Below are 27,891 nucleotides of genomic sequence, written 5' to 3' on the forward strand. Positions count from 1 at the left end.
TCGCACACCCCCAGCAGGGCAGTAGAGGCGGTGCGCCCCCCGGGGCACGCCGGGAGCTGTAGGCAGCGCAGAGCACGCTGGGAAATGCAGTCCCTCCACCAGCATCTCCCGGTAGGCCCCGCGGCACGGCGGCGCGCGGGGTTTAAATCGGCGGCGGTTGCCCTGCCCTGGGTTCCACTGCGGGGCCGGGGAGCGCAGCCGCCGCCGCCAAGGAGCTGCTCGCTCTCGCCGTGCCCGCACCATGGACTCTCGCCTCTGCAGCCGGGTCTGTCCCGGACTCGTCATCAACATCCAGCGGAGCAATGGTGAGGGGTGGGCAGGGCAGCGGGGTCTGCGCGGCGGTGCCGGCGGGACGGGGCGGCTGGGCCGGGACTCACTGTCCGCTTCTTCCAGGCCAGATCCACGAGGCGAAGGTGAAGACCGTGAGAACGGATGGGACCTCTGTATCCGTGGAGTGGACCGAAGGTGGCACCGTCAAGGGCAAAGAGGTGAGTGCGGCCTTGCCCCGGCTGGTCCCGATGCACTCTCAGCAGGGGAAGCGAGTCTGGCGGAGCCTGGCTCGGCTGGGCCTGCGGGTGAGCAGGGGTTGTTGGGCCTCGGTGATGGACTACTGAGTACCCCCAAAGTCCCTGTTTCCCTGCAGGCTGCCTGTGGCCTTTCTGCTTTTAGCAGTGATCCTCAGGCTTTCCTCAAGGCTTAACGTGTAATGTTAAGAGGGCTGAGTTTGGTTTCCTGAGTCTCTTCATGGGTGTCCATAAACGTTGTGTGAGGTGGGATGGGGGTGAGGGGAATGTCAGGCATTTGAGGCTGATGTAGCTGTAATCCTGACACTTAGCACGATCTTGTTTGGTAATGGAGCAAACATGCTTGTTCTGCTGGTCTGTCTGGAAACATATAGCCTGGCATTTAGTTGTTATTGGCTGGTTATTTGAAGCTGGTTCTTACACTATTTATATGCCTGCTGCATTCAAATATGCAAACCACGCAGATTTGGATATAATTGCTGGGTAGATTGCATATATGTGTTATGATAGAAAATCTTCATGAAGATGCTTCAAAATACAGCATTTTTTTATATGCTTGCATAAGGGTATACGCACTTATAAATCATACTGTACACGTATGTATTTCTGAACTAATCTGAGCTAATTCATTTTCCAATTAGTTACTTACAGATTCCGTATAAATAAAACTTTATAGATCATTCATATTAGGATGTGGTATCTCCACATTTTACAAAGTTCACCTGCTTGTTTTTGCTCTTATGGACTTTAAGTAAATTTGGAAGTTAAGTGAGAACTCAAGGACTTCCTGAAGCGGTGCTTGTGTTGCTTTGCTCTGTTAATTCTAGCACGAGCTGCTGGGACACTGGAGTTTTTGTGCACTGGTGATTTCAGCCCCTGCAGCTTGGTTAGCTTTGAAAAATTGAATGTTGAGAGCTGTTGTCCCTTGTGCAAGAGCATGCCCTTGGCTACCTGCCTGCTGTTGCTCCCCCTTTTTGCACTAGACCAGGGTTGTTGCCACCAGAGGGTCAGGCAGGCAGCAGTAGCTGGCCCTAGGTGAAATTACTCACAATAGCAAGTGAAAATGCAGGTGAATTGATTTGTGGATTAAATGCTGAATCCTTAATTTCCCAAAGTCTTTGAAGTTTATTTCAGTAAGCACAATCCCAGTAAACGCTTAATGCTCTCTTAGTGCTGAAGACACAGTGTGGCTGAGATTTACTAAGATTAGCAGTAAGAGATTAAAGTAGCTGATGCTAAATATGCTTTGCCTGTGTCTTCAGAAGCGCTCTAGTGTACCTGCAGAAGTGCAGGGTGTTAGGCAGATGAGGGTAAATGGCTTAGGGGTCACATTTCTTCCAGCATATTTGGATGGAGGAGACTACTCAGAATATGAACTGCTGTCTTCCCCTTCTGGTCAATTTTAATTTAGCATTTGGCAGTGGTGGGTCAGGTTTGTTTGCATGTATTGAAAGTAAAGGTTAAAAAGAAAATAAACATGCTGTAAGTGGTAGCAGCAATATCCTGCTCTCTAAAATTCTGCTTTTGCTCTTGTAGATTGATATGAAAGATGTGATAACAATAAATCCTGAGTTATTAGAACTACCTGCTGCTGATCTCAAAGAGAACTTTCCTTTCCAAGAGAATTTAAGTGTACAGGTAAGTGCTTTAAAGGGATTTGGTCTCTCCTAAGGTGCTAATCTGTCAATAGCGTAGGTTTTGTTATAAATAATATCCAGTCTTGAAGTTTGAGATCTCTAGCTTGTCTTTTTAATCTCATTGCTAGACTTTGGTCAGAAATTCTTGTATTGATGTTGTCTTGAAGTGCTGTGCTAGGGGTTTGCAGCTTACTTCGATAACTTACAGCATTCATTGTTTCTTCAGAAACAGAAGCGTAGATCAACCCTTTCAAAAATCCCTGCTCCACGGGAAGGTGAGGAAATATTCTTTTCTGTCCTATACCCCTATAAAACAGTTGTGTGTTTTCATTGTAGCCCTAATAATCTTCTTCAATAGCTTTGTAAGGCTGCTCGTTCAGACAATGCTAACAAAGCGCGTAATGTTCCATACTGACATTTTGGACTCCAGAGTGCAGAAACTTTGCTAACAGATTGCTGTCCTGTTCCTGTGAGCTGGGGCTTGTTGACTTGTTGCCCTTTTCTGCTGTATTGCTGTAGTTATTCCTTGATGCTGCTTTTAAATGTCACTAGGCAGTTCATGTGGCAGTGAGTGTAAGAGTTTTGTATGGAGCTTTTGCAAATGCCATGAATAACAAAAGGTAAGTGGCACTTATTTTGACACTTTCAATCTTAATGAGAGTGGAAAGGGCAAGAAAGAAATAGCAATGACAAATGGATGTATCCTCTTCAGTCCCCCTAGATAATAACTAGAGCTTTATCCTTGGAGACGTTTTGGACCAGGCAGTCAAAGCGCCAGCTGGTGTACTGTAGCTCAGTGATTGTATGTCAGTGCAATGTTTTTGAGCAAAGGCAGAAGATAGAGATGTCAGTGTCAGATCACTAAGGCTTTTCTTGAGGTGTCAAGATTTGAACTCTAATGTTTTCTACCTTCTTTGAGCTTATTTGTTGATTCTTTTAGCTGTCTGAATTGCAGGTGGTAGTGTTACAGGTCTATTTGTAGTAAACTTGTGTGATGCTGAGGTTGAATGGTTGCTAATTTGGTAATTCTCTTTAAGGGCATAGTTAGCTGCAACTTGTGCTTTTCCATGAAACTGAGCTGTAAACAAAACAGCTGGGCTTGTCTGGCCATGTTTGTGTGTGATGCAAGACAGGGAAGCCAGTACCAGAAGACAGCAGTACAAATCCCCTTCTATCAGAGAGGCAGGAGCAGTCTGAGAAGCTTAATATATCAAAAGTTGTCCTGTGCTAGAACATCCTGATCTTCCTCAAATCCAGAGAGTTTTGTGAAATCCATAAACTGTGAACTGGCAAGCAGAATGATGTGATGGTCATGACTGTCTCTAGACAGGTCAGTTAATGGAGTTGAGCAGCCAGCTGGAAAAAGATGTGTGTTAATTGAGCCACTGATAGATGGAAAATTGTCCTCACAGAGGTCATGGCTTTCCTGAAGTATGGAATCTATTTTCAAATCTGAAATATCTGTTCCCTTTCCTGCAGGCTCACTCTTGTCCCTGCAGACCTGCTCAGAGTACAAGAGAGAAGCCATGATTTCAGTATTCTTCAAATAGTGTTATCTGTTGCTATAACTAGCTAAAACCCACGAGTGTCAATGAGGGTCCATCTGGTTGCAAGCTGCACTGTGCCAATTAGAAAGCTAACAGCAGCTACAGGTTTTGGTTCTTTGTCCAAACAAACTAAACAAGATCCAGGAAGTGTCTGTCTCCATCTCATTCGGGGAAGTGAGAGAAGCAGTGCTTTGAGGATGAATTAAAAAACAGATAGTGCGTTAGTCCTCTGAATCAATAAGAGTTTTGGAGGATATTGCATATCACCTCATATAAGAATCACTTGAATCAAGCCCATTTGACTGCAGCAATCCTCCAGTCAATATGCCTGCCCAGGAGTGCTAGTGTTACAGAAAATGTGCTGCTGAATTTGTGATGAGATCAGGTCTGGGCATGTGTGACAAACAAATGGAATAAAATGCCACTTCTGAGTGTAATGAAACTGACGCTTTTTGTTCCTGAAGTTGCAGCAGCGACACCTAATGTCTCAACACCTGAGCAGAGGACTCCAGGTAAAGAGTTAATATAGGAGCACTGAATGTTGTGGATATGGTTCCTGGGAATTTGATCCAGAATTGAAATTAAACCTTGGTCTGAAATAGATCTGGTATCCTTTGAATTCATAGTGATTAATTCTGGATCAATTCTTACGACTGCTAGAGGTGAAGGTAGCTCTAGTTTGCATATCACACTTCTGTTTATTCATATCAGGTTTGCTGTCTTTACAAATCTTTTGAGATGTATGCTCCAAGCCCTCCCCTAGGAAGCTTTGTGGTGATGGACTTGCTCTGAAAGAAATAACCTTGGCATGTAACAATGGAGCCTCCCTACAAAAGGACCTTGTCCAAAGATTTGCTGTTGTGATTATACAGACTTTTAGCTGTGTTTATCAAGCTTCCCCCTCCACCACGCACCCTGTCTGAGTGTGCGTGCTGGGATGATGAGCATGATGCTGCCCATGACCACTGCCAGGTTGCAGTACTACTGTTACCATCAAACAGCTAATTCACACAGCCCTGCAAGTATGACGCTTCAGAAGACTTCACAAACTTGTAGCTTTCTCCTTCCTAGGTCTTATGGTTCTGGAGCTCTCATGCTCATAAATCTTTAGTGGTATCTGAAAGAAATTCAAGGAACTGCAAATCTGGAATGAACTGCTTGCTTTCCTGTAGTGGTGTATTTCACAATCACTTTTCACCCCTCTGCATTTTCACTGATGAACTTTGCTAATACATCAGAGATCTGGAAAATATCCTTTTAGCCACACCTTGTTCGCTTCTGTTCTGCACTTTGTGAGCATTTGAATACTTGCAAATGTCTGAGTGTCTGAGGCATGATACTGACCTTGAATTTGTGTTTCCAAAGCTGCGCGTGGGCGGTCCAGGATGTCTGTTATTGCAGAGTCACAGTGCATCCTCCAGGAAAATGAGATGGGGGTAGATCCCTGCACTTCTACACAAGCCAGAAACGATTCATCTGTTCCTGGTGAGTGGAGAAAGAGCCCAGTGAATTCTTACCATGAGGCAACATGGGTTGTATGCATTTAAGTAGGTAAACTGCAAATCCCAAGAGAATGAGCAACTTCTACTCCTTTATATAAAGAAGAGAGACCTAAAGGTCTCTCAGAATGTAAATATTCAGGGCTCTGCCTTGAGGAGCTTTATTAAGCACATAGCTACAGTTGTGGATGTGGGATCTGCTTAACGGACTGAAGTTGCATTCATGGCACCAGAATGGGAAAGGAAGTGCCTTAATACTGCTGACAACATGTTCTGTAACTATACTGGTTGTAGTTTTACTTACATTGGTTGATTAAAGCAAGAACTTGAGCCTACTTAAATTACCAAGTTGTAGTTATTTATCTTTACCAGACCTATGCAATGAATAGCTGCGGGCATGCCTTGTTGTATTAAGTTCTGCTTACAAGGCACTGGAATAAGAGACTTGGTGTTAAGTTCTTGTCTAGTTAGTGTGGCCTTGATTTGTAGCTTTGAATAAAAGTTGGTGGTCAGTAAATGATAAAAAAAACAAACAAAATCATTTGCACACTTGTCACTGGTTTTTAGCCAGTTCTCTCTCCTGATCCAGAGCCAGAGTTGAGGAATACTTATGATCTACAAGGCTTTACTTGATTATAAAACTGTTCCTGATCTTAGGGATCTAATTACTGGGTTTGGTCTGGCTTCTTTCTGCAGCTGGCAGAACCAGGGCTACCAAGCTGAACTGTGTTCCAGAAGCCTCAGTGACAAATCTCAATGGAAATACAGATGATCACCTGCTTCCTGGCAGAATCTCTTCAGTGAGCCCAGGTATCGTGGAGCTGTGGGTAAGAACTGCCTCACCAGTCAGTGATGCATCGCTGCGTGATTGCTGCTCTGTATTCTCCAAGGCTAAAGCTTGAAAAAGGTGGCTTTGGCAATAAGACTATGTTCAGTATTTTTTGTTACAGATGTGTAATTCTATTACAGTGGTACCACCTTAGAAATGCTGCCTTTACTTTAGAGTGGCAGTGGGACTTCCTGAGCAGTTTGTGGTGGGTAGATCTGGTTGGGAAGAGGAAATGCTGCAAGGTGAATGACATCCTTCTGAAGATGATTGTTTCCTGTACAAGCTAGTCTGGCAGCAACCTGGACAAATTGAAATACTTGTGTTGTGCTTAAAACCTAGCGTGGAAATTTAATCCAAAGAAATGCTTTTGTCTAGTTCGGAGAAGATCCAACATTGTGAAAGAGATGGAGAAAATGAAAAACAAGAGGGAAGAGAAGAGAGCTCAAATCAGTGAAATCAGGACCAAGCGTGCACAGGTGGAGTACTCTACAATACACCTGTAATGGGGCATTGCTTAAAGACAATATATCACAATGTTTGAAACTAAACCATGTTTTGAACAGGCTTTGTTCATATGAAGCTGTACATAAGGATGGATTGATTATAGTTTTGGAAAGTTCTTAATATTGAGAATTACTTCTAATACACCTGATGGTTTATCATGCTCTGGGGCTTTTTTGCTGTTGCATGTTAATTACCTCCAAATCCATGTTTTTTTTCCATGCAGGAATTTGACAGCAGCTGTCCAAACTGGGAGTTTGCAAAGATGATCAAGGAATTCAGAGCAACTTTAGACTGTCAGCCACTATGTATAACCGATCCAGTAAGTAAATACTGAAGCTGCAGCTTGTGAACAGACTATTTTGCACTGAAGATGATAGTACATGAGCAATTCAGTGCATCACTGTACCTTGGAAATCCTCTGAGCATATTGTGATCTTGAGGTACCTGGTGGTATATGTGAGGTTGTTTACCTTCCCTTTTCAGGGCTAAGCTGTCTTTCACTGCTTTGCATGTGTTACAAGTAGAGAGCTTGCACTTTAACAATTATCATTATTTGCATGGTAACATCAGTACTTCTCAGAGCTTGTAAACAGCAGAGCCTATTACATACCTTAGCTTGTTGTAGGTATAACTTAGAATGGATTATTGCCCTGGAAGTGTTATTGTATGTAAGTCATACATATTAAGTAATTTTAAACTAGGTCAAAAAGTGGAGGAGCAAAAGTAGAGGTCAAGAATTGAAACAAAACAAACCCATAAACTAGGCTCAATTTATCTTCAGCAATTACAAAGGTAGCATTGTTTAGCAAGGCTTTTGCTAAACAAGGACTACTTGTTCTCAGGTTTTAGCTGGTGAAAAATGGTAGTGCTTCAGTTCAAATGGAAAACTAGGTGTTGATTAGCTTAGAACACTGCATGGTTTGTGTGCCTGCATCCTATAGGGCTGACAACCAGCTGCTGGTGTAAGCATCACAGCACGATAGAAGAAGAGTTTGTCATCTGCTTTCTGCCTCACCCAGTGGAATATGTGCTTTCCCAAACCCACCTGATGTGTAACTGCTGGACAAATTGCTAAACTTACTGCATCAGTAAAATATTCCAGGTCAAAAAACAGCCCTGGGGTAAATAAAGATAATAATAATTTGACTATAGTTGTAGTATTGATATGGCAGCTTTTACTGGAAAGCTGGCTAAAAGCTGAACTTTCTACTAATTCTGATACAGGATATTTGGGGCACCTCCTATAGCATGGCAGCATTTCCACCTGATATGCTGGAGCATGCTGTGTAAAGCTGTTTGTAGTGCTGCTTTTGCACTGAGCAGACTTCTAAGACTTGCATCCCTCTATGAGTCAGTTTTATCAGTATTGGAGGCAACTCTGAACAGCATATAGAAAAGTAGATGTCAGGGAGCATTATATCTTTCTGTCTGTGATACAAAGTAGGTATGGGTCTAATTGGAAAATAATTACTTGTTTTCTTTTAGATAGAGGAGCATAGGATTTGTGTCTGTGTGAGGAAGCGCCCTCTCAATAAGCAAGGTGAGTGTACTGACAAAGCAGCTGTGCCTTGGAGCAGTTTGACATTGCTTACTCTTGTAAAAACTGAGGGTCTTTTCTGTCCATAGAGCTGCAAAAAAAGGAGTGTGATGTCATTACTGTTCCAAGCAAGTGTGTCCTGCTGGTGCATGAGCCAAAGCAGAAAGTGGACCTAACAAAGTACCTTGACACCCAGGCATTTAGATTTGACTTTTCATTTGATGAATCCTCTTCTAATGAAATGGTATACAGGTAATGCTTTCTTCTCATTGGGAATAACTGCAAAGCTTAAAGCATGGAGCTGTGGGTAGATGGCATCTGAGCTTAAAGAAACTGCAACCTGAAATAAGTATTAAAATCATTTTTGGAGGAAACCAAAGAACTGAAAAGTCTAAAGCTTATTTTTATCATGGTCGTGCTGATTTCCAAGGGATTTGCTTTTATTTGCTCTTTTTTTCCTTTTTAGGAAAACTGATGAAGCAGGGTGTGAAATGTTTAACTGTCTTTTACCTTCTTAATATCTAGGTTCACTGCTAGACCTCTTGTGGAAACCATCTTTGAGGGTGGGAAGGCAACATGCTTTGCTTATGGCCAGACAGGCAGTGGCAAGACACACGTAAGTTCTTCTCCGAGGTCTCAAATTGTCTAGCTTTTTCTGAAGCATTGTAAAGCTCCTTGATGATGATAATGAGTAGGATTGTGTAATGCATTTGGACCTTGGGTTTTTTTTTTGCCTTAAAGCTAATACTTTGTCAGCTCTTAATCTTCTTTTTTGGTAGCTTTACGTATTACTGGGGTTCCTTTGAGGTTGTGAGGAAAATCATACTAAAATCCTCCCATAGCTGGCTTTTTAGAGACTTAAGGTGTCTTAACATGTTAGTCATGGCTATCCCTTGCTCTTGCTGCTGAACTCCAGATTGCAAAGTGGAGCTGTTAGCCTACCTCTGAGACGAAGGCTATTTTCTGTACTGTGTTGTGAGTTTGGAGGCATTCCAAAGACTAGCAATTGTAAAAGAATAAGCTTCTTGTTGCACATAACACTTCAGTGATCTGGTTATTGTTGTGAAGTAAGAAAATTAGTGTGTTCACTTTCTAACCACTCCTTCCAGTCTGCCAGTTGCTGCTTCAAGAGACCTGAAGATTGTGTTTACTGTCTCAAAGATGGTCTGCTCTGATTTAAACAACTGAGTTGTCTTTTTAACCTCCTTCTGGAAACTGTAGAGAAGGAAAGTGGGGAAACTCCTTCCTCACAGCGTGATAGTGGAGTCCAAAATGCTGTCTTGTTCTGCAAGAGGCTTTACCCTAGACCCAATTTGGACTAAACTAGGCTAGCCTGTCAGTTTGAGTAATCAGTTGCTGTCATTCCAGTGTTAGAGCTGAGTTTTAGGCTACGATCTCCTATGATTAGTGATATGCAATGAGCTATAGATATCTTCCAGTAATCCAGAAGGAAATTTGGAAGCTTATGGAAGTTTGGATATAGGCTGCCTCCATTGCACTGGAATGGCCAAGCAAACATGCTAATCTGAGAATCATTACAGGAGTATAAATGTGAGGCACTAAATTTGCAGGCAGTGAAGTCCCTTTCCCTAGGGTGCAGAAGTAGCGCAAGGACAATAGCTGTAGCATGAAACTGGAGTGCTGCCTGTTAAACTCTGGTAAACTGACTGTGTCATGGGATTGCCCATCCCTGGCAGTGTTCAAGGCCAGGCTGGATGGGGCTTTGAGCAACCTGGTCTAATGTGAGGTGTCCCTGCCCTTTGCAGAGGGGTTGGAGCTTGATGATCTCTAAGGTCCCTTCCAACTCAAACCACTCTATGACCCTATGACACAGTCATGTTTTAAAAGTTGAGGTAGTTCCATACAAAAATGGTAGAGCAAAATGCCAGGATAGCACCAAATGAAAATGCTGGGATTAAAGTACTTTGGTCAAGGGAGTTAAAGGCATTGTCTGCTCTAGAAGTTTGATGCATTTTTGATCCCGCATGTGAGCTTTTGCAAGTAGCAATGAAAACATTACTCAACCTGTGCCCCAAGACATGAGGCTTTATTTCCTCTGACCAGAGGCAATTGGGTTGCATTGTCAAGGCCGTGCATGTCTCCTTGGAGAAACAACTGCTTTCTCTTGCACTGCAGACCCTGGCAGGCATTCAGCTGTTGCTTTGCATAGTCCAGAGCTGCTTTGTGAACTGATAAGGAAGCAACAAATTTTACCCTGAATTGTTATGTTCTAATCATCTCATTGACATCAGAACACACACACATATACATATATAAAACAAGCCTGACTTGTTTGTACCACATGTTACCTCTGGCCTTTCCTCTTTACAGACGATGGGTGGAGACTTCTCTGGGAGAACACAGAACGCCTCAAAGGGCATATATGCTTTTGCGTGTAAGTTGATTCTTTAGATATGAAAATCAAATTAGTGCTTTTTTTTCTTAGATAAGATCTGGCTGTGTATGGTTCTTGAAAATGTTTCCAGTAGAAGGTACATAAAGCATTTGTGTTGTCAGTAATAAATAGTGGTATCTGTGGCAGGAGGGTATGATTTAGTTTCTTCAGTTTCACAAAATATCTTCCATTCAGCCTTGAAGCTTCTAGATCCACACCTAACTCACCAGAAGATACTTGCTTTTGAGGCAAAGAGTTGACAGTTTTCTATTCTGGCATTTGCTGGCCTGAACCATTTGATTTTGATTCTTCTGCTGCACTTTTGTTTGAAACACAGGATGGTGTTTGGCAATACCCAACTTGAATGCAACAGGATCCTACCCATTTCTAATATAAAGCTTCTTATAGAGAAAGCATATAAATGGTCTGCTTCTTCCTGTAAGCATTGGATGCAAAAAACCTACCACATACAAAATCATTCCAGAAAACAGATGCTTTAGAAGTCCCTCCTTGACCTGGAAAGCACCATGAACCCTAACCTCCTCTACCTCCCCTTTAGAAAGGCATATTATGAAACTAGCCTGTGTGTAGCAAGACAGCTGAAACAAGAGCAGCTGTTTACTAGTCCATGAAAATCAGTTACATCTGGTCCTGTAATGAAGTCTTTGCTTTTTAGTTCAGTTGTGAAAAGCTGCACTGGATCCAGGCCAAAGGGTCAACTCATCTGGTGTAGTGTCTCCAAAGAGCAGCAATGCAGGTGTTCAGGGATGCATGAAACCCAAATACAAGACTTTTTCAAGCCTGTCCAAAACAATAGCAGATCCCAGTGTTGCCCTACAGCAGTGAGGATTGCTGTCTACAGGAGACATTAGCAACAGAAACTTCTGTATCCCCCTGTGTTTTCAGTGGATGCTGCTGATGCTGTTCTCCAGATGTTGGCACTGCACTAATTGTTTCACTAGCATTTGTTGGTAAATGTCATTCAGCTGCATGACACTGCTTTATGGCTGTGCAATATTTGAATGAGATCAAGTAGTAACTAGAGTGTCTTTTAAACTAGTTAACTGAACTTCTGCCTTTCTTCACTAGCACAAGATGTCTTCCTCCTCCTAAACCAGCCCAGGTACAGGAGTCAGGAACTGGAAGTCTATGTGACTTTCTTTGAAATATACAATGGGAAGGTAAGACTCCTGTTTTGTTTTTTTTTTTTTAATCTTGACCTGACTTCTTTGGCTGAATGTCTCATAAATAGCCAAGTGAAACTCACTAGTTTTGATAGTTCTATATAATCTATTGTTTATGGTGCATTTGGAACTGGAAGGCTCTGTTAAAGGTGCTGGTTTTCTATAGCTTTATATAAAGATGGCACAACACTTTTGTTCAGATTTGCCTCAATCTTGTTACCCTGTAGGTGTTTGACCTCTTGAATAAGAAGACAAAGCTTCGAGTCCTGGAGGATGGCAAGCAGCAGGTCCAAGTGGTTGGTCTCCAAGAGAGACAAGTCAGCTGTGCTGAGGATGTCATCAAAATGATTGAGATGGGCACTGCCTGCAGGTTTGGTGCCTTAAAACCAATAAACATAGTCATATCCTGTCCCATCTCCATGTCTAAAAAAACGTCTGTAGCTAGTGCTTAGAGACTTAAATAGAAGCTTGTTGTTCCCAGTAACAAGCAAGCACTGAGCAGCACTTCTGCAAGAATCCAGGAAGGTGGCTAGCAGGGCTAGGTTTAACCCTCCTGCCATAGGGAAGGTCAGAGTTCCTGGTTCCTATGTCCTCATGCAACTCCAAGAAGAGCAAAACTGTTCACATGAGATGGCTGCCCTGGTGCCATAGCTAAGCTGAGCTTTCTAGAAGTATCAGCTAGTTTATAGGAATACAAGTAGCTCCCTGTGGGCTGGTAAGATCAAGGAAGAGCAGCTGGCATCAACGTACAGTTGAAAAATGCTTTGGCTTAGCTACAGGCCAGATGAGCTATTCCAATGGCAACAAAAGTGCTGCATGTTGTTTAGGGATCTTGTCTAAAGAATCTGAGAGCAGGTGCCAAAGGACAGCTGCAGGCTTGGTTCATCATCCTGGCAGGAAGGCTGTGGTCAGGGAAGCTCTACCCTTGTACTGGTGCCTATAATTGGGAGCTAGAATCATAGAATCATAGAATGGTTTGGGTTGGAAAGGACTTAAGATCATGTAGTTCCAACCCCCTTGCCATAATCTGTATCTCAGGTCTCAGTTAAGTGCCAACTGCTGTGGAAACATTACTAGGCAAATGACAACCCCTTTGGCTTCTGTATTACACTGCATGTGCAGATACACACATCCTGAAAGCTCACTCAGCACTCTGCTGTGCATGCTTTTTTGGCTGACTGTTCAATCCAGAAGGGTTTAACATTACAGACTCCTCCTCACTTTAGGATAGTCTCCCTCCCTTTCCCCCAGCGGCAGGGACACAGGTGGGACAGTGCGTCTGCCAACCTTCTTAGGGATTAAATGACAATGAAGGTCTTAGGGAGATTTATGGGAACTTCTAAGCCTCCGGTCTGTATCCTGTAGTGATGGGGCATGTGCAGCTGCACAGCAGAGGTTAAGTGCCAAGCCAGCTTGGCTGGAGAAGGGGATTTACCGTGACTGTAATGTGCTATCACAACTAATGCTGTTTAGTGGGGAGCTTGGCTGAGCTTACTGTGTAATGGCAAATGCATTAGGAAAATGACATGTGGCCTGCTCTGAGGCAGAGAGCTGCAGTGCTGAAGGCATGTCTTCCAGCTCCAAATGTAAGGCATTAACAGCCAGGAGGGCTGGCTGAGTTGAGCCAGGCAGCTTAAATAGCCTTACATTTCTACAACTGGGATGCAGGTTCATATTTCTCACAGCAGTCCTTCTGTGTTCTTCTATCAGAAGTAATCCCATAATTCATCCAAACCTCAAGTGCCAATGTGTGGGATAAAGCCTAGGAAGTTAAATAACTTGATTGAATGGTTGCAGGTCTTGGCTATCACTGTTGGGACCTGTTGCATCTTCTGGGACACAGTTCTAATGCTTGTTTGCATCTTTGCTGTAGGACATCTGGGCAGACGTTTGCAAATGCCAGCTCTTCCCGGTCACACGCCTGCTTCCAAATCCTGCTACGCCGAAGAGGGAAACTCCTTGGCAAATTTTCCTTAGTGGATCTGGCAGGGAATGAGAGGGGTGCAGACACATCTAGTGCTGATCGGCAGACACGAATGGAAGGTGCAGAGATCAATAAGAGCTTGCTGGCTTTGAAGGTAAGCGATAGCTCAGGGAGCAAGTAGTGCTAATGACTTCTGTTCAACTCTGGGGTTGTCTGTTCTGCTCCTTTCCAGTGCAAGGGGAAAGAACAGCCCCCAAAAATCCTAGTTTAGTATGTCAAGAAACATGAAAATGGTTATATAATTCCATTTAGAGTGCTTCCAGGAAAGCAGTGCAGCCTTGTCAGGCCGGACACTGTTACAGCCATTTTAAGCTTCATTCAAGCCAGCTTGTTTACATATGATGGATAGACCAGCTGTCAAAGTCAAAGACCTGGAGTATATTTAAAGACTATGAAGCATTTAGAGCAATAAAGATGACCATTCTCCAGCTGGCTGGATTTACTAGCAACTTGTGGCTGATAGTTTGTAGAGCTGGTTGAGAAGAGAAGCAGATATTGTGTTCACAAGACTTGTCTTTTATTAGGAATGTATCCGAGCTTTAGGGCAGAACAAATCTCACACCCCTTTCCGGGAGAGCAAGCTGACCCAGGTGCTGAGAGACTCTTTCATAGGAACAAACTCAAGGACCTGTATGGTGAGTATGTGCATGGTACACATACTGCTTATGGGTTCTGCAGATTTACTGAATGGATAACTGTGTGCTCCTCTAGAATGAGGGGACTTCAAAGGCAGAAAGCTTCACTTCTCTGGCAAAAAAAGTCTTACAGTTTCCTCCTCTACTCACCTGTGGTGACTTAGATAAAGTGGTGAGCTTCGCCTAGCCCTGGTAGCAGGGCTGCAGAAGTTACAGTGAATGTACAGTAGAGCCTGGCGTGCTCTCAGAGGGCTCTGCTTCTTGTGGGGGTGCAGCACTGTGGGTGTACACAAAGCCAGTGGAAAGCTGGATGCAGGGCCACAGACATGTCCCACAGAACTATAAAAATGAACTTGAGAGAATGGCTCAACTCTGCCCTAATGTGTCCCAGATGCCTGGTGAGATCTGTAGGATCATTAACATGAGTGGAAGTCAGATGTGAGAGTCGCTGAGGTCTTCTGTTCTGTTTGCAGATAGCAATGATTTCTCCAGGCATGAGTTCATGTGAATACACCTTGAACACATTGAGATATGCTGACAGGTAATGGCCCTTATGATTTGGGGATTTTATTCTTGTCACAGAAGGTGCTTTAGTTGTTTTTAATCTGATCTTTGGAAACTCAAGTTCTCTTGTTTGTAATGGTGATTTGGAGCTTTGTTGTTACGAGCAAATTATCTTGGAGCTTTCTTATGAAACTGACCTGGGCATTCTCTCTGTGAGACATAATAGAGATTGTATAAGATCATGACTAATGTTTACTTTCCTCAGAGGAGGAGTCTGTTGTACTGGACTTGACTGCCCTGATTTTTGTAGGGACTGCCCTGTCCTGGTTACCTCCATGCCCTTTACTTTCTAGATTACTTTAGGTCCCATCTCTAAGTGTGTGCTAAGAATGCGTCCCTTAAAGCACCCTACAGGTGGCACAAACCCCTTTGTTCTTGATGGGCTTTAGTATGAGCTAATAAGGTATGGTACCTTGGAGACTGGGTGAAATCTGAAAGACCTGAGAACTCAAATGCCTCTAAGCAGATGGTGGGAGCGTGTTTGTAGTGCTCTGCAGCTGACCTTGGCTACCTGCAGGGTAAGGTAGATCGGCAGGGACCAACCCCCAGGTTTCCCTGGTTGTCTTGCTGGTAGCTGGAACACCTGTGTCAGAGCACTGGGTGCCTCCTGGTTTCTGCTTTACATGCCTCTACACTGCTCCAGTGAGGTGACAAGCAAAGATAAGACTTGACTGTTGTGCAAGTATCATTTTGTTAATATGACATCTCAGGCTTGTTAGCTTGCCTTCATTTAGTTCATAAAATGTTACTGCTTCCTTCCTGGAAAGCATTCCACTCTTTAAAAGGGTGTATGGTAATGCTTGTCATATGCACTCAGGAACACTGTAAATCTTGACAGATTTCCAGATCTGGTTCTGGAGTGAAGTTGCATATTTCCCTTTCTGTGGACAGTTATTCCTGCTCACCTGAAAGTACAGGACAAAGTGCAACATGTGACTTGGCATGCTTCAGTAACATTCTAGCCTTGAGTTGGGCCCACTGGGTTCTTTGCCAGTGTACACGGCAAGTTCAAGCTCTAAGAAAGGGGGTATTAGGCTGAAACTGACTGGAAATATGAATTTGACACTAGTAATGGGAATGAAATGCCCAGCTGCTGTACCAAGTTATCAGCCATGACTTTCATCCTTCTATATCTATTCTGGCAGAGTGGGTATCTGGGCAAAAATCAACCTTAACCTTTTTCTTCTATACTAACTTCTCTTAGTTGGTCATGCTAAACCAAGCTGACATGTGGAGAACAGCTTATGTGGAAGGCTTTGCTGCAATTAGCATTGTGTATTTGGATGTTTCTCTCCAGGAGAGGTCCTGGAGACAAACATTTCAGCTTTCCTTCCCTCAGCCCTCTGAGATTTCTGCCCATGTAAGTTGTTCTAGGTTGGGGTAATGCGGAACTGAAGTGCAGCTGAATGTTTCTTGCTGAACACTGACTGTTTGCAGTAGCTGCTTTGTGATGTTGTAGACCAGAAACTGCTGGAAGAACAGTTTGAGAGACAAATCTTTTTGTTGCAGGGTGAAAGAGCTAAGCCCTCATAATGGAGGCAGTGAAACACAGAATCAGATGGAGACTGAGAGCGAGGAAATGGAAGGCTTGAGTCCTCAATACAATGTATGTGTGTGCAGTGGGGTGGACAGGTCTTTAAGCTGGGAACAACTTGCTGTTCTTACTTGGACTGTTCCTTTCAGCTCTGCAAGGATGAGGAGGAAGAGCTCTCTCCCCACATGTTCAGCTTTCGTGAGGCTATGACTCAAATTAGTGAACGGGAGGAGAAGGTTGTAGAGCAGCTTAAAGAACTGAAACAGGTATGTGGAAGAGGCAAGCCTGGCCTAGGCTGCCTTCTGCATGTTGATTGCAGCTTGCTTGTCTGAGCCAAGTGCTGCTGGGGAGGCTGTGGGCTGTAATGCAAGATGCTGTACTTGTTATTTTCCCTTGCTTTTCCTGTGTTTTCTTGCCCAACCAGTTAAACTGGGGCATTTCAGTGCTTGTGACCATCCAGTCCCCCTTCCCTTCCAGCTAGCAACTAGTGAGCACTGACTGGTACTGCTCTGTAGAAGCTTAGCTTTGTTGACTGATGTGCCAGGTTTGAGGAAACAAATTGAATTTCCAGAAAGTCAATTTCTTATTGTTATCCTTGTAAATAACAGGGACTGGCAACTGAACTTGACTACCTCTTGAGAATCACAGAGCAGCCAGACTATGATCTTGAGACCTTTGTGAGCACAGCTAAGTACTTTGTGGAGAAGAGCTCAAGAAACTTCCTGAGTGTTGGAGGTATGTTAATGCCTGTCTCTGACTAGCACTGTCACTGCACCAGCACATCTGTAGGGGTTTGAGCACCCAGCCCTTCTGCTTATCTTATGATTCTGATCACTTTCCTTGGTGATCACAGACATCTGAAATATCCTATTGTCTGCACTTTCCAAAGTAAAATTTTGGCTAGAAACTTCCACTTGCTTTTTACTGCCATGTAACACTGCCTTCCCTTGAGCAGAACACAATAGCCACAAAAAGCAGATGAGCTGAAGTCTGTTTGCCTAGGTTGGTTATATAGTTTAACCTTTTGCCTTAGCCAAAACCCAAACTGTGAGAACTAGGTCTTGGTAGCATATTCTAGGGATGTGTAGGGGTGTAGCCTCTCTTTCCATTCCTGTTTTCATGAATATCAGGCCTTGATAACCATCTACTTGCATCAATCTGCCAGGAATATACTGAGATGCCACATCTGCCAGCACCTCAGTTTGGCATGTATTTGCCTTAATAAATGTGCCACACAATCCCTCCACTGTTCAGTACTGATCTAGTTTGGGGACTTCCCAGTTCAGCACAGGAGGATGTCAACTGCCTGTTTCCTTAGCTCACCTTCATTGGAGCAGGGCTGGAAGGGAGGCAGCAAGGCAGATGCATGGGCTTGGCTGACACATGGTAACAGGGGCAAGTACTTAAACTGCCCGGCTGGGACAGGGGAAACTATGCTGGTAATGGCTACCTTTCTGCCACTGTTGCAGTAACTTGTACTTTGCCACTCCAGCCATCACAGCTGGTATAGTCTGTGCCTCAAAAATAGGCCTATGAGGGTCATAGTTTTTTAAACGAGGCTAAAAATTGTGGCATCAAAGTGAACTGTCAATCTGAAATAGTGACTTTTTTTGCAAGCAGCCCCGACTGTCCTCCCATCTCAAATGCAGCCCCATAGCTGTATCTCTCCATTCACCACCTAGCGTGGTGACAGGATAGCAGGAATAAATGCCTTGCTGCCCTCTCTGCCTTATAGACTGAGGAAATCTGGCCCTCTCGGATGGTTGGGTTAGTGGCATCTAGTTTGAACTGCAAACTGCAGGCTTGCAACTCCTGATGAGGAGAAATGAACAGATAGCTTTGTGGGACCAGGCAGGATTTGATGCTGGCTGAGCAGTTATTTCCCAGTCCACTTCGCTCTGTGGCCCTGGCAGAGCCCTGCTGAGGAGGACAGCCAGCCCAGGGACCTCTGCTTCCAGGTCCATCACCTTGTCACTCCTATCTTCCTTTACAGAAACTCTGGATGCCCTGGAGGCTGCCATGCAACTGGAGGAGCAAGCCAGCAAGCAGATGAGGCGGAAGAGGCCTTAGTAAATACAGCAAAACATGGTTCACAAGCAGTTCTCTGTATGTCTTACATGTTTGTTTGGTTTGTGTCATTCCTATTTTCAATGCTGTAGAGCGTTTGCAGGTCATGTGTGCCTGAAGGTAGAGAACATGGAAGCCTCTCCTCACTGGTATCAGGCTGGTATCAGGGTGCTAAGTAGAGTGCTAGAAACACCCCTGCAAGGCCTGGGGAGGGTGGCTGAGAGTCTGCTAGATGCCTCTCTTCTGGCCCTTTGCAAGTGACAATGGTCTCTTCCAACAGAACTAGATACATGTGTATAGTTTTCTAGTGTACATAACCTTTCCAGATGTGCTTGAAACATTGCAAAGCTGTTGCAAGTCTGGCTTTTCTAGAAAGAAAATTGACTTGTATGTAATTATACAACACTGGTATTTTAATAAGCTTGATAAATAAATGTTCCTGGATTTAATTATCTTCTATCTTATAAAATATATTTCTTGCTTATTCTGGTGCAGTCTAACAGTCCCTGAAGACTCACAGGTGGTGCAGAGAGGCTGGTTTCTTGGGTGAAGTTCTATTTTAAGTCTTTACACTTGTAATATTTAAAAATCACTCAAAATAAAATTTGTCTTGTAATTTTGAGATCTTGCTGGCTAGAACTTGCTGAGCAAGGGAGAAGCTAGTTTAGGAGGGTACCTATCCTGCACTTGAGTAAAGCTCAGCATGTAGTAAACGGCTCAGTGCTTATGACATCAGGTAAGTAGGAAAGGTCCTGTGAGACTCTATTGTGCCACTGGAGTTTACATAGGATTTGAAAGATAGCCTCAGGATCTTACTTCACATAATTTCCCATGCTGCAAACATGTTAGCTCCTTCTACCATTCTCTCTTTCCCTACAACCCCCACCCTCATCTGCTTCCTAAGCTACCTTCTCCCCCTGACTTAAAGGATGTAAGTTAAGTGACTATGCCCTCAGCAGCTCTGCATACACCTGTGGACTGTATCCTTGCCATGACTTAAAGGGTTATCTATCACAATGGAGGCCAGTACTTCTGCCTGGGGTGGATCCATTTTTGTGTACCAGGTCTCAGGTCTGTCCTGGAAAAGGCAGCAGAAGAGTTAGGATGTTAATGGGATGTGGGCAAGCAGCAGTGACAAGCAGTTAGAGAAGGGATACTTCAACCCAGAAAGGACCAGCCCCAGCTGGGGCACTTTTGTGATCAAATGTTTAGGGTTGAGCCCTCTCAGCTGTCAAAACTGACTTGTACTTGGGTGCTGCCTGCATCCTATTAAGATGGCATAGCCAGAGTACCAGGGCTTTAGTTAGTTGTGACTAAAGCAAGGCCATCTTGTTTCAGTTCAGGTGTTACCAGTTGCTTGGATTATCCAGCTTTTCCCAGTGCTGTTTTGGAATGAGTAAGGATGGGCCTGGGTGCAAGGAGCAAATGTTGCCCCTGGTTTGTTCCACCTTCCCTCCCTGGTCCCACATTGGTTACTAATTTCTATAGCCAGTCAGGAGCAACCTGACTTGGGGGAGTTTGTCACTTCACAGAAGATCTGAGCTCCCTCCTTGCTCTGTCTTGAAGAGCAATTACCTTCTGAACACTGAGGTTGAAAGTGAATGCTTTCCAGAGGGGGTCTTAGTTCTGGGCTCTCATGTAAGACTGTATTTCTTATGAAAAGTCCCATCTACTAACAGGCTTTTTCCCTGTGAAATCTAGACCCTACATCCCTGCAAAACAGACCAAGGTCTTGGGGCCACTAATCAACCCCATAAGGAAGACATGTTTACCATGAAGTGCTGGAACAGTGTGTCCCCTAGTGCATTCTTCATGCACTCCTCCATGAAGAGAAATGTGTGGACAAAATACAGAGTTGATATGCAGAGGGAAGGGATGTGAGTGTGGGTATAGAGAGTAGAGCTGTAGCAATGATGTGGCTTCAGCTAACCTGTGTCCTATGCCAGTGAGTCCCTGACCACCTCCTTCACTGCTGGTGCTACTACAAGTGGCACTTCATGAACACAGCAAGAGAAACATGTGGGTCCCTGCTCAAGCTTCACCTTGTTCCCCAGTGCCAGTTCTCACCTTCACTGACAGAAGGATGTTTGAAATTATTATACTGTGTTCAAGTGCGGTCGTTGCTAGGAAGTTCATCCTGCTGTGCTGCTTGTGCCAGGAAGCTCAGCAGCCTTATTTCAGCCATTGCTTATTCAGCCTTTCCCAGCTACTGCCCACACAGTCCTTCCCTGCCACTGTTACACAGGCAGAGCTGTGCTGAGGCAGGCCAGCAGTAGCAGGGAAAAAAGCCTTTTTCCAGGCAAATTGTCTTGGTCAGCCCCTTAGCTCTGGGTGCTTGTGACCCACAGCAAGCCTGGGACTAGAACAAGAGGTGTAAGGATCCAGTATCCTGTGTGCAGTGAGTGGCAGGAGTGGAAATACAGCTCTTTGCTGAAGGAAGTGTCACTCCTGCCTTTGTGAACAAGCCTTCCTCCTGTGCTTAGGCAAAACCCCTCACTAACCAATGAGAAATACGAAAACAGTGTAGGGAGCCTTCCTCTTCAGGTGCTCTGGGAGCAGACCCCATGCTATGATGTCCCACCATGCTCACCTCTAGGGAGATGCTGGCATACCTCTCGTTGCCCACATAATCCAGGTTCCCCACAGCAACCATCAGGCCATGTACCACCTTCATCCAGATCAGCTCCTCAGCCACTTCCGCTGACTCCTTGGCTAAGACACTGCAACGAGATAGACACTCATGTTGTGTGTGGAAACAAGCATGTAACAAATTGAGGCTGGGCCTCTTGGTGTGACCTCAATGGCAAGTGGTGTGTTCTTGCCCTACCCCAGTGACACCAACAGTCAGGAGAGTCAAAATGAACAAGAAATGTTTGGCTGTGTGTGGCACAGTGATCATTTAACACATGGGCTCGCAGACATATCATTGTTTAATGATTGGCAGGAGCTTCCAGGTGTGTATTAAAGCCCAGCAAGTTTCTTGTGTAACTGTAACAAACTAGGACTCAAATACCACCACTATTACATCCATGAGCACATACATCCCTGGAAGACAGTACGCATGTGTCATGGGTTCAGCAGTAGCTCATGCTCTGCCATGACAGCATGTCTTCCTTCCCACCAAGTTTTCTGTCATCTGCTTTACAGGAAAAGTGTTCCGATAGCACTATCTTGTGGACACTGCAGGAAAAACATACTGAATTTACCGATTTTCATTAGTCTGTAGTCAGTCATAGGCACTATATTCTTCCACTGGGTGACTGATGTGCTTTTCTACCCAAACGGAGCCTCTTCTCTAAGGTATATATAGTGCTGCTGTAGTTTTTACTCCCGAGTTTCCTACTCAACGATTTTTGCAGCAGCTGCCTGCTGCGTATACACCAGCTTGGGTTCTTTCAGGCCAGGTGCTGCTGGGTCTGCATGAGGGACATTAGGAAGGTGAGAATGATGCTTTTGCAACACTTCTAAGATGCTTGAAGGGAGGGGAGGTGGAGCTACACTGCTAACATGAAAGGAGCGTGTAGTTTTTCAGGAAACACACCTTAGGGACACCCTACGGCTACATATCATACATATGCAAGGCTCTGCATACCCTGCAAGGCTCTGTGTGCATGATGCCCACAGCTCCAAGAGCCTCCCGCCTATAAGTCAGGGTGATTGATGGCTGAGCCCTGCAGGAGGAGCTGAGGGACCCAGGGGAAGCGCCGTGCTGGGCGCCCTGGCAGCCTGCATCGCTGCACAAGGTGAGCTCTTTCCTGCAGGATGGTGTCAGGAACACCACGAGGCCTTCCAGCAGCACTGGGCGGACCTGACGGGCCATGAGGACCTTGAGCGGCTGGATGGTTGGAGGAGAGGGCAAGGGAGCAAACACCCACCCGCAGGTAGGTTCGTTACTAAACCATAGATACTGAAGTACTCGTTCTGTCTTTAACCAGAATAGGGTCAGCTCCACCGAAGCGGAGCCTCAAAAAATTCCTCGACACTCGTGCTTGTTCCTCTCCACGGAAATCTTTAGTAAAAGGCGAAAGATTTATGCGGTCTGAAGAGAAACCAGAGTATGTCCCTGCTCTCTGTCCCGCCACCACCGCCCGCCTGCCCCGCCACCCACAGCTCACGGCGACACCCGATCGCCTGCTCCCGGCCCCGCAACCCACCCCCGCCGCGGCCACCGGAGCCCTGCAGACCCAAACAGCTCGGACCGGCCGCAGCAGCGGACACCGGCGGGGCCGGGCAGCGCCGCGCTGCCGCGGTGAGCTCTGGGTATGCAAATGAACGGAGTGCTGATGAGGCGCGGGTCAGCCCCGCAGCCGGTCCCTGTCGCACACTAAGACCCTGCTCCTCTCCCCACCCGAACCCCGACGGGCCGGATGCTCCCCCAGCCCTATGGTACCAGCACACATCCGTAGCTGGACGCTCCAAGCCAGCACCCAAGCACTCTCTCGCTGTTGATCTATCTTTAACCAGAATAGGGTCAGCTCCACCGAAATGGAGCCTCAAAAAATTTCTCGACACTCGTACTTGTTCCTCTCCACGGAAATCTTTAGTAAAAGGCGAAAGATTTATACGATCTGAAGAGAAACCAGAGTATACAGTGCTCTTCTCTCTGCAACCTGCCCATCGCCGGCTGCTGCCCCGTAGGACACGGCGACCCTCCCCTCCGAGCTATGTCTCCCACCCAACCAATACTGTTTTCTGCGGCTACCGACATCCCCAGTTCGGCTCAAGCCCGCCGGCCACGCCGGTTCAGGGGGCGGCAGCAGCACCGGGGCGGCACGGCGCTTTCCCGCACTGCACCCTGGGTATGCTAATGAGCCCATGCTAATGAGGAAACTGCTCCCTGCATCGCGGCAGCGCTGGGCGGGGCCTTGAAGGGCCCGGGTGGGCCGGACCGGGCGGGGCGATGAAGGGGGACAGGCGGGACCTTGAGCGGAAGCGGGGAGGGACGCGGCGGTGCCCGGGTTGGGTCCCGTGGTGCCCGTGGGCAGCGCCGCGCAGAGGAGGACGAGCGGTACCGAGAGGGGCGGTGGAGCGGAGCCGGGCGGCGGGGAGGGGGCAGGTCCCCAGGTAACCGCTTCTGGCGGAGCGCCACCCGCCGGCAGGCAGCGGCCGCTCTGCATCGCCGGGTCCGAGGGAAGGGACCGTTCGCTTGGCTTGGGGGCAGACGTAGGGTGCCCTGTGCAGGGTAGGGCGGCGGAGATGCCCCAGCAGCGGGTTGAGTGCTGTGGGAAGCCGGGCCGGGCCCAAACTTACTGGATTCCCGGAGCCAGGCTTGCCCTCGCTAACCCAGCCCAAAGTGGTTCGTTTATCTACTCTACCGGTCACTGCACTATTGTAACTCCCACGTCTTTCCCGAAGAGTAGAACGAGTTCTGTCTTTAACCAAAATAGGGTCAGCTCCACCGAAGCGAAGCCTCAAAAAATTTCTCGACACTCGTACTTGTTCCTCTCCACGGAAATCTTTAGTAAAAGGCGAAAGATTTATGCGGTCTGAAGAGAAACCAGAGTATGACCTCACACCACCGTGCACACGCAGCCTCCCCCGGGTGTCACTCCGTAGCACACGGCGACCGAGCCACTCGCGCCCGGTCCCCGCCGCTATGGTTCGTCACTCTGCCTACGGCGTACACGGGCAATGCCCCACACCCGGACAGCGGGACCCCGCGGGAACGACCAAATTTAACGGGGCTGCGGCGCCGATCCGCAGTGCACCCTGGGTATGCAAATGATAGCAATGCTAAGGAGCCGCATGCTAATGAGGCACCCGAGTCGCAGAGGGTGTCCGCAGCCCCGTGCGGGATGATGTGCCCATGTGGTCTCGCAGCTACACGGGCCGAGGCGTCCCATCCCCTGCCCAAGCTGCCCTTACACACATCCCCACCTTCCCTGGCCTGCAGACAGCCACAGCCTCCCCCAGGCACCCTCAACCCCTGCCCAGGGCAGCTAGACGGGTCCTACCTTCGTGCTGGACCTGCAGGTGCGTGGAGTGCAGCACACCCAGCAGCGGCTCCACCACTGCTGTGGGTGCCTCTCCTACCACGTCCTGCGGGGGAAAGGGGAGAGTGACAGGGACAATCTTCACACCGTACTCCAGGCTGTCCTCTTCCAGCCTTGATGCCAAGGAGGCCATCAGCTCCTGCCAGAGCAGAAAAGACAGGTAGGGAGGCTAACGCTGCCCTTAGCCATGACCTACCTGCATGACACATAGTGTCTGCAGAGCCAGCTGCTGGGTTTGGGGGGAGGCACATGGCAGCACATCAATGAGGCCTTTGTAGACTTGGTTCTGGTACTTGGGATTGCTGCAGCCCAAAGAGTCCAGCAGAATATGCATGTCTTCTTGAGCATCTGCTGAGTTGGAAGTGGCCAAGAACTTGGCAAGGGATCGCACTCCTGTGCAAAGAGAGAAACCAACTCATGTGCCTGCATGAGCCTGGATCACCCACCTCAGCTGTTCCACTGTCACCCCAGAGGGAACCCAACACCACATCCCACTCAAAATGTGGCTTGAAGAAGAGAAGCCAAGAAAAAGTTCTTTGGAAAAACAGTTGGCAAAATTCCAGCTGGTGTATGTGGCCAAGGCGCTTCCACAGGCATTTACACAGAGTCTGGCACTGCTAAGGATCACTCTGATGATCCTGCGGCTTTGTCTTTCTGTGATGGCAGGTATCACTTCATGGCCTCTGACAATGGAATCTGAGCTACAGAATGGAGATCAGGGTTTGGCTTCTGCTGTCCCGGAAAAAAAAAAACCCAACAAATCAAACCAGGAAGAAACCTGTTGCAAGGTTCTTTCAAAATCATAGGATCAGCTCGGTTGGAAAAGACCTTTAAGATCATCAAGCCCAACCTCCACCCTAGGACTGCCAAGTCCACCTCTAAACCATGTCAATAAGGGCCTCATCTGCATGGTTTGTGAACAATTCCAGGGATGGTGACCCCACCACTGCCCTGGGCAGCCTGTTCCAATGCCTGATGACCCTTTGAGCCGACCTCCCCTAGTGCAGCTTGAGACTGTTACCTCTTGTCCTATCACTTGTTACTTGGGAGAAGAGATCAGCCACCTCCTCTCTCCATCCTCCTTTCAGGTAGCTGTAGAGAGAGATAAGGGCCCCCCTGAACCTTCTCTTATCTAAATCAAACAACCCCTGTTCTCTCAGCCGTTCCTTGTCAGACATGCTCCAGACCTTTAACCAGCTTCGTTGCCCTTCTCTGGTCCTGCTCCAGCAGCTCAATATCTCTCGTGCAGTGAAGGACCCAGAGCTGAACACAGAGTTTGAGGTGCACCCTCACCAGTGCTGATGCTCACTCACCAGGGGGATGATCACTTCCCTAGTCCTGCTTACCACACTATTGCTGACCTAGGCCAGGATGCCGTTGACCTTCTTGGCTGCCTGGGCACAAGCTGGCTCATGTTCAGCCAGCCAATGTACAAACTGCAAAACCCTCCCATCCCAAGAGAAAAGTTTGCAGAAGGTGAATGCTGCAGGTAAGAAAGGAAACTGTTTTGTGGGTTTTAACAGAAGCAGTTGCAACCAGGAGAACAGCAATATCACATCAAAAGAAATAAGTGTAAAGAAAGCAAGCTCAGTACAAACAGGGAGGGGATGAAATGCAACTGCTCAACAACAGCCAAAACTCTAAACAACTTCTAGCAGAACACTGGGGCATCTGCCATCAGCACGGGGAGGGAAGGGAATGGCTCATCACCTCCAGCAGCCCCAGAGCTAGAGGTCATGGGATAACATCCTTGTCTGAACTAGGAACAAGCACGTATGGACACACTGCCTACCGTAGCTTTCACAGATGAGCTCCATATACTTCCTGCCAGCATCTGCGCTGAGCTGCAGCAGCTTTACAGACTCCCTCTTGTCCTCGGCTTTGTGGTAGTTCAGCCCTAGTATTTCCAGGAGAATCAAGACACCCCCGATGTCCAGGAATTAAATAAGGTATCTGTGTCTGCAAGGACAGGGGGAACAAAGCCAAAAGCATCACCTACTTCCTTTGTCACCACATCATGCTCCCAGGAGCCATCACCTCCTGCTTTGGAGTGCAGGTGCCCGGGCCGTGAACAGCAGGAGGCTTGGCCTGGAACGTAGAGGCAGATGCCTGACAAAAGGATGCTTTGCTGCTAGCAGGTCACCAGCTCCTGTTTTACCCTGTGCTCATTTCAGAACCACAGGCAGAGAAGGCCCCATCTCTGCACTCAGACTCTCACCACACTCATTCCACATTGTGTTGATGACCTGATGGCTCTGGAGATGTGTGTAAGCAGTGGATTTGGTTTGGAGAGCATTCGAAATTCCTACCAGAAGCCTCACTGAGGCTTGCCTTGCCTGAAATTCTTACACACCTGTCACAAAACATGTCCAATGACTTGTTGCTTTATCTGCTCACCCTTGTGTGCCTTCCCCATGCATCTCTCATACAGTGACATTCCATACTCACCTGCCTGCAGGAGATAGAAAGATGCCAATGGACAGGCCTGAGCAGCTTGCTGAGGCACGTGCAGCTGTTTGAAATGGTTAAGGAGAGATCTGCAGACCACTGTTGTGTCTCACAGGCCTTCTTTGGTGGTGTGGAGGTCTGAATTGCCTACTCTCTCATGTGAGAGTGCACAGACCTTCCCCTCATCCCAATATGAGAAAACCCACTAATTCTAGGTCCCTGAGAGACAGGTTACATGGCTCTCCCTTTAGTTCCATTTTTAGATAGACAGGGATGTTTAACCCTGCAGAACACAGCTGGATATGGATGTCTCCATACAGAAGCTTACTCTTTAAACAATATTTTGGTGGAGAACTTTCTTCTTCTTTCCATCCCACTGCCACCTCCAAGGAAGCACATATGTCATCCTGAGCCATGCTGCTAGGTGAGCCAGAAACAAGCTGGCTCCCTGGGAGAACTCCAGCTCCAGTACTGGTTCTGTCCTGCAGTCATTGCTTTTAATGAAGTTGTCCAGTATGTGGCTTTGGGCAACTTTGTGGGCACTATCCGATTCCTGCAAGAAAACCATGAGCCTCCTGGAGGCTTCCTGCTCTTTGACATAAGTCATGATCTCTTCTGCCTAGAGAAAAGTCAGAAAGAAGTTTAAAAAGGGCTTAGAAGGTAGAAGAAGTCTGTACTAAGGAGTTTCTACCAAAATCAGATTTAAAATCTCTGGCAAATAATATAGAATCATTTAGGTTTAAAGCACTTACTAACCATTAATTTAATCTCATTATCCTTTATACTAATTTCATAGATAGAAAACCTGAGGCAAAAGGAGAGTTCTGGTGTGTCTGAAGCTGCACAATGAATTTGCAACAGACTTGATATTATTTTCCAGGGCAGGTGGCTTCACCACAGGAGTTCTCCTCTCTGCTCTGTTAATAAAGTCATTTTGATGTTACCCATTACCCCAGCCTTGGTTTCTCACTAGCCTCATGATATGAAAACTGCATCCCATATCTGACCTG

The 27,891-nt window shown here is 46.4% G+C and overlaps 2 protein-coding genes and 3 non-coding genes across 6 annotated transcripts; 1 reads left to right on the forward strand and 4 right to left on the reverse strand.

The window, feature by feature from the left end:
- The first annotated feature begins 129 nt into the window (after positions 1-129).
- KIF2C (kinesin family member 2C) lies at positions 130-18,892 on the forward strand. Of its 2 annotated transcripts, XM_031050807.2 has the most exons (22): positions 130-305; positions 394-488; positions 2,061-2,162; positions 2,388-2,436; positions 4,173-4,220; positions 5,074-5,193; positions 5,904-6,017; positions 6,412-6,512; positions 6,764-6,859; positions 8,026-8,080; positions 8,167-8,329; positions 8,603-8,693; positions 10,409-10,472; positions 11,562-11,653; positions 11,884-12,026; positions 13,530-13,734; positions 14,165-14,275; positions 14,749-14,816; positions 16,349-16,445; positions 16,523-16,639; positions 16,982-17,108; positions 18,367-18,892. In XM_031050807.2, exons 1-22 carry the CDS (start codon positions 242-244, stop codon positions 18,441-18,443), a joined length of 2,199 nt encoding a protein of 732 aa, XP_030906667.2. In that variant the 5' UTR covers positions 130-241; the 3' UTR covers positions 18,444-18,892. The 2 variants fall into 2 exon arrangements, with proteins under 2 accessions (XP_030906667.2, XP_030906668.2); XM_031050808.2 differs by lacking the exon at positions 4,173-4,220 and having other exon boundaries at positions 18,367-18,534.
- Positions 18,893-19,392: 500 nt separating this feature from the next.
- ARMH1 (armadillo like helical domain containing 1) lies at positions 19,393-27,494 on the reverse strand. The gene is given in 11 exon segments (XM_031050679.2): positions 19,393-19,518; positions 20,213-20,291; positions 21,032-21,160; positions 21,784-21,856; positions 24,000-24,149; positions 24,395-24,479; positions 24,630-24,826; positions 26,226-26,392; positions 26,882-26,913; positions 26,915-26,945; positions 27,259-27,494. Coding segments are annotated over 11 exon segments (1,299 nt in total). The 5' UTR covers positions 27,489-27,494.
- On the reverse strand, positions 22,385-22,499 carry LOC117436364 (U5 spliceosomal RNA). Its single transcript, XR_004549792.1, has one exon. It is a non-coding gene; the product is annotated as a U5 spliceosomal RNA (small nuclear RNA).
- Positions 22,914-23,028, reverse strand: LOC115946875 (U5 spliceosomal RNA). The gene has a single exon (XR_004080887.1). It is a non-coding gene; the product is annotated as a U5 spliceosomal RNA (small nuclear RNA).
- On the reverse strand, positions 23,832-23,946 carry LOC117436363 (U5 spliceosomal RNA). Its single transcript, XR_004549791.1, has one exon. It is a non-coding gene; the product is annotated as a U5 spliceosomal RNA (small nuclear RNA).
- Positions 27,495-27,891: the final 397 nt, after the last annotated feature.

Source organism: Melopsittacus undulatus, chromosome 6, assembly GCF_012275295.1.
Source record: "Melopsittacus undulatus isolate bMelUnd1 chromosome 6, bMelUnd1.mat.Z, whole genome shotgun sequence".
NCBI classification, from domain to species: domain Eukaryota; kingdom Metazoa; phylum Chordata; class Aves; order Psittaciformes; family Psittaculidae; genus Melopsittacus; species Melopsittacus undulatus.

Coding starts and splice junctions, on each gene's coding strand:
- KIF2C (XM_031050807.2), top strand. CDS start 242: ATGGACTCTCGCCTCTGCAGCCGGGTCTGTCCCGGACTCGTCATCAAC. Junction 8,330..8,602: donor TCTAATGAAATGGTATACAG/GTAATGCTTTCT, acceptor CTTAATATCTAG/GTTCACTGCTAGACCTCTTG. Junction 14,276..14,748: donor CAAACTCAAGGACCTGTATG/GTGAGTATGTGC, acceptor TTCTGTTTGCAG/ATAGCAATGATTTCTCCAGG.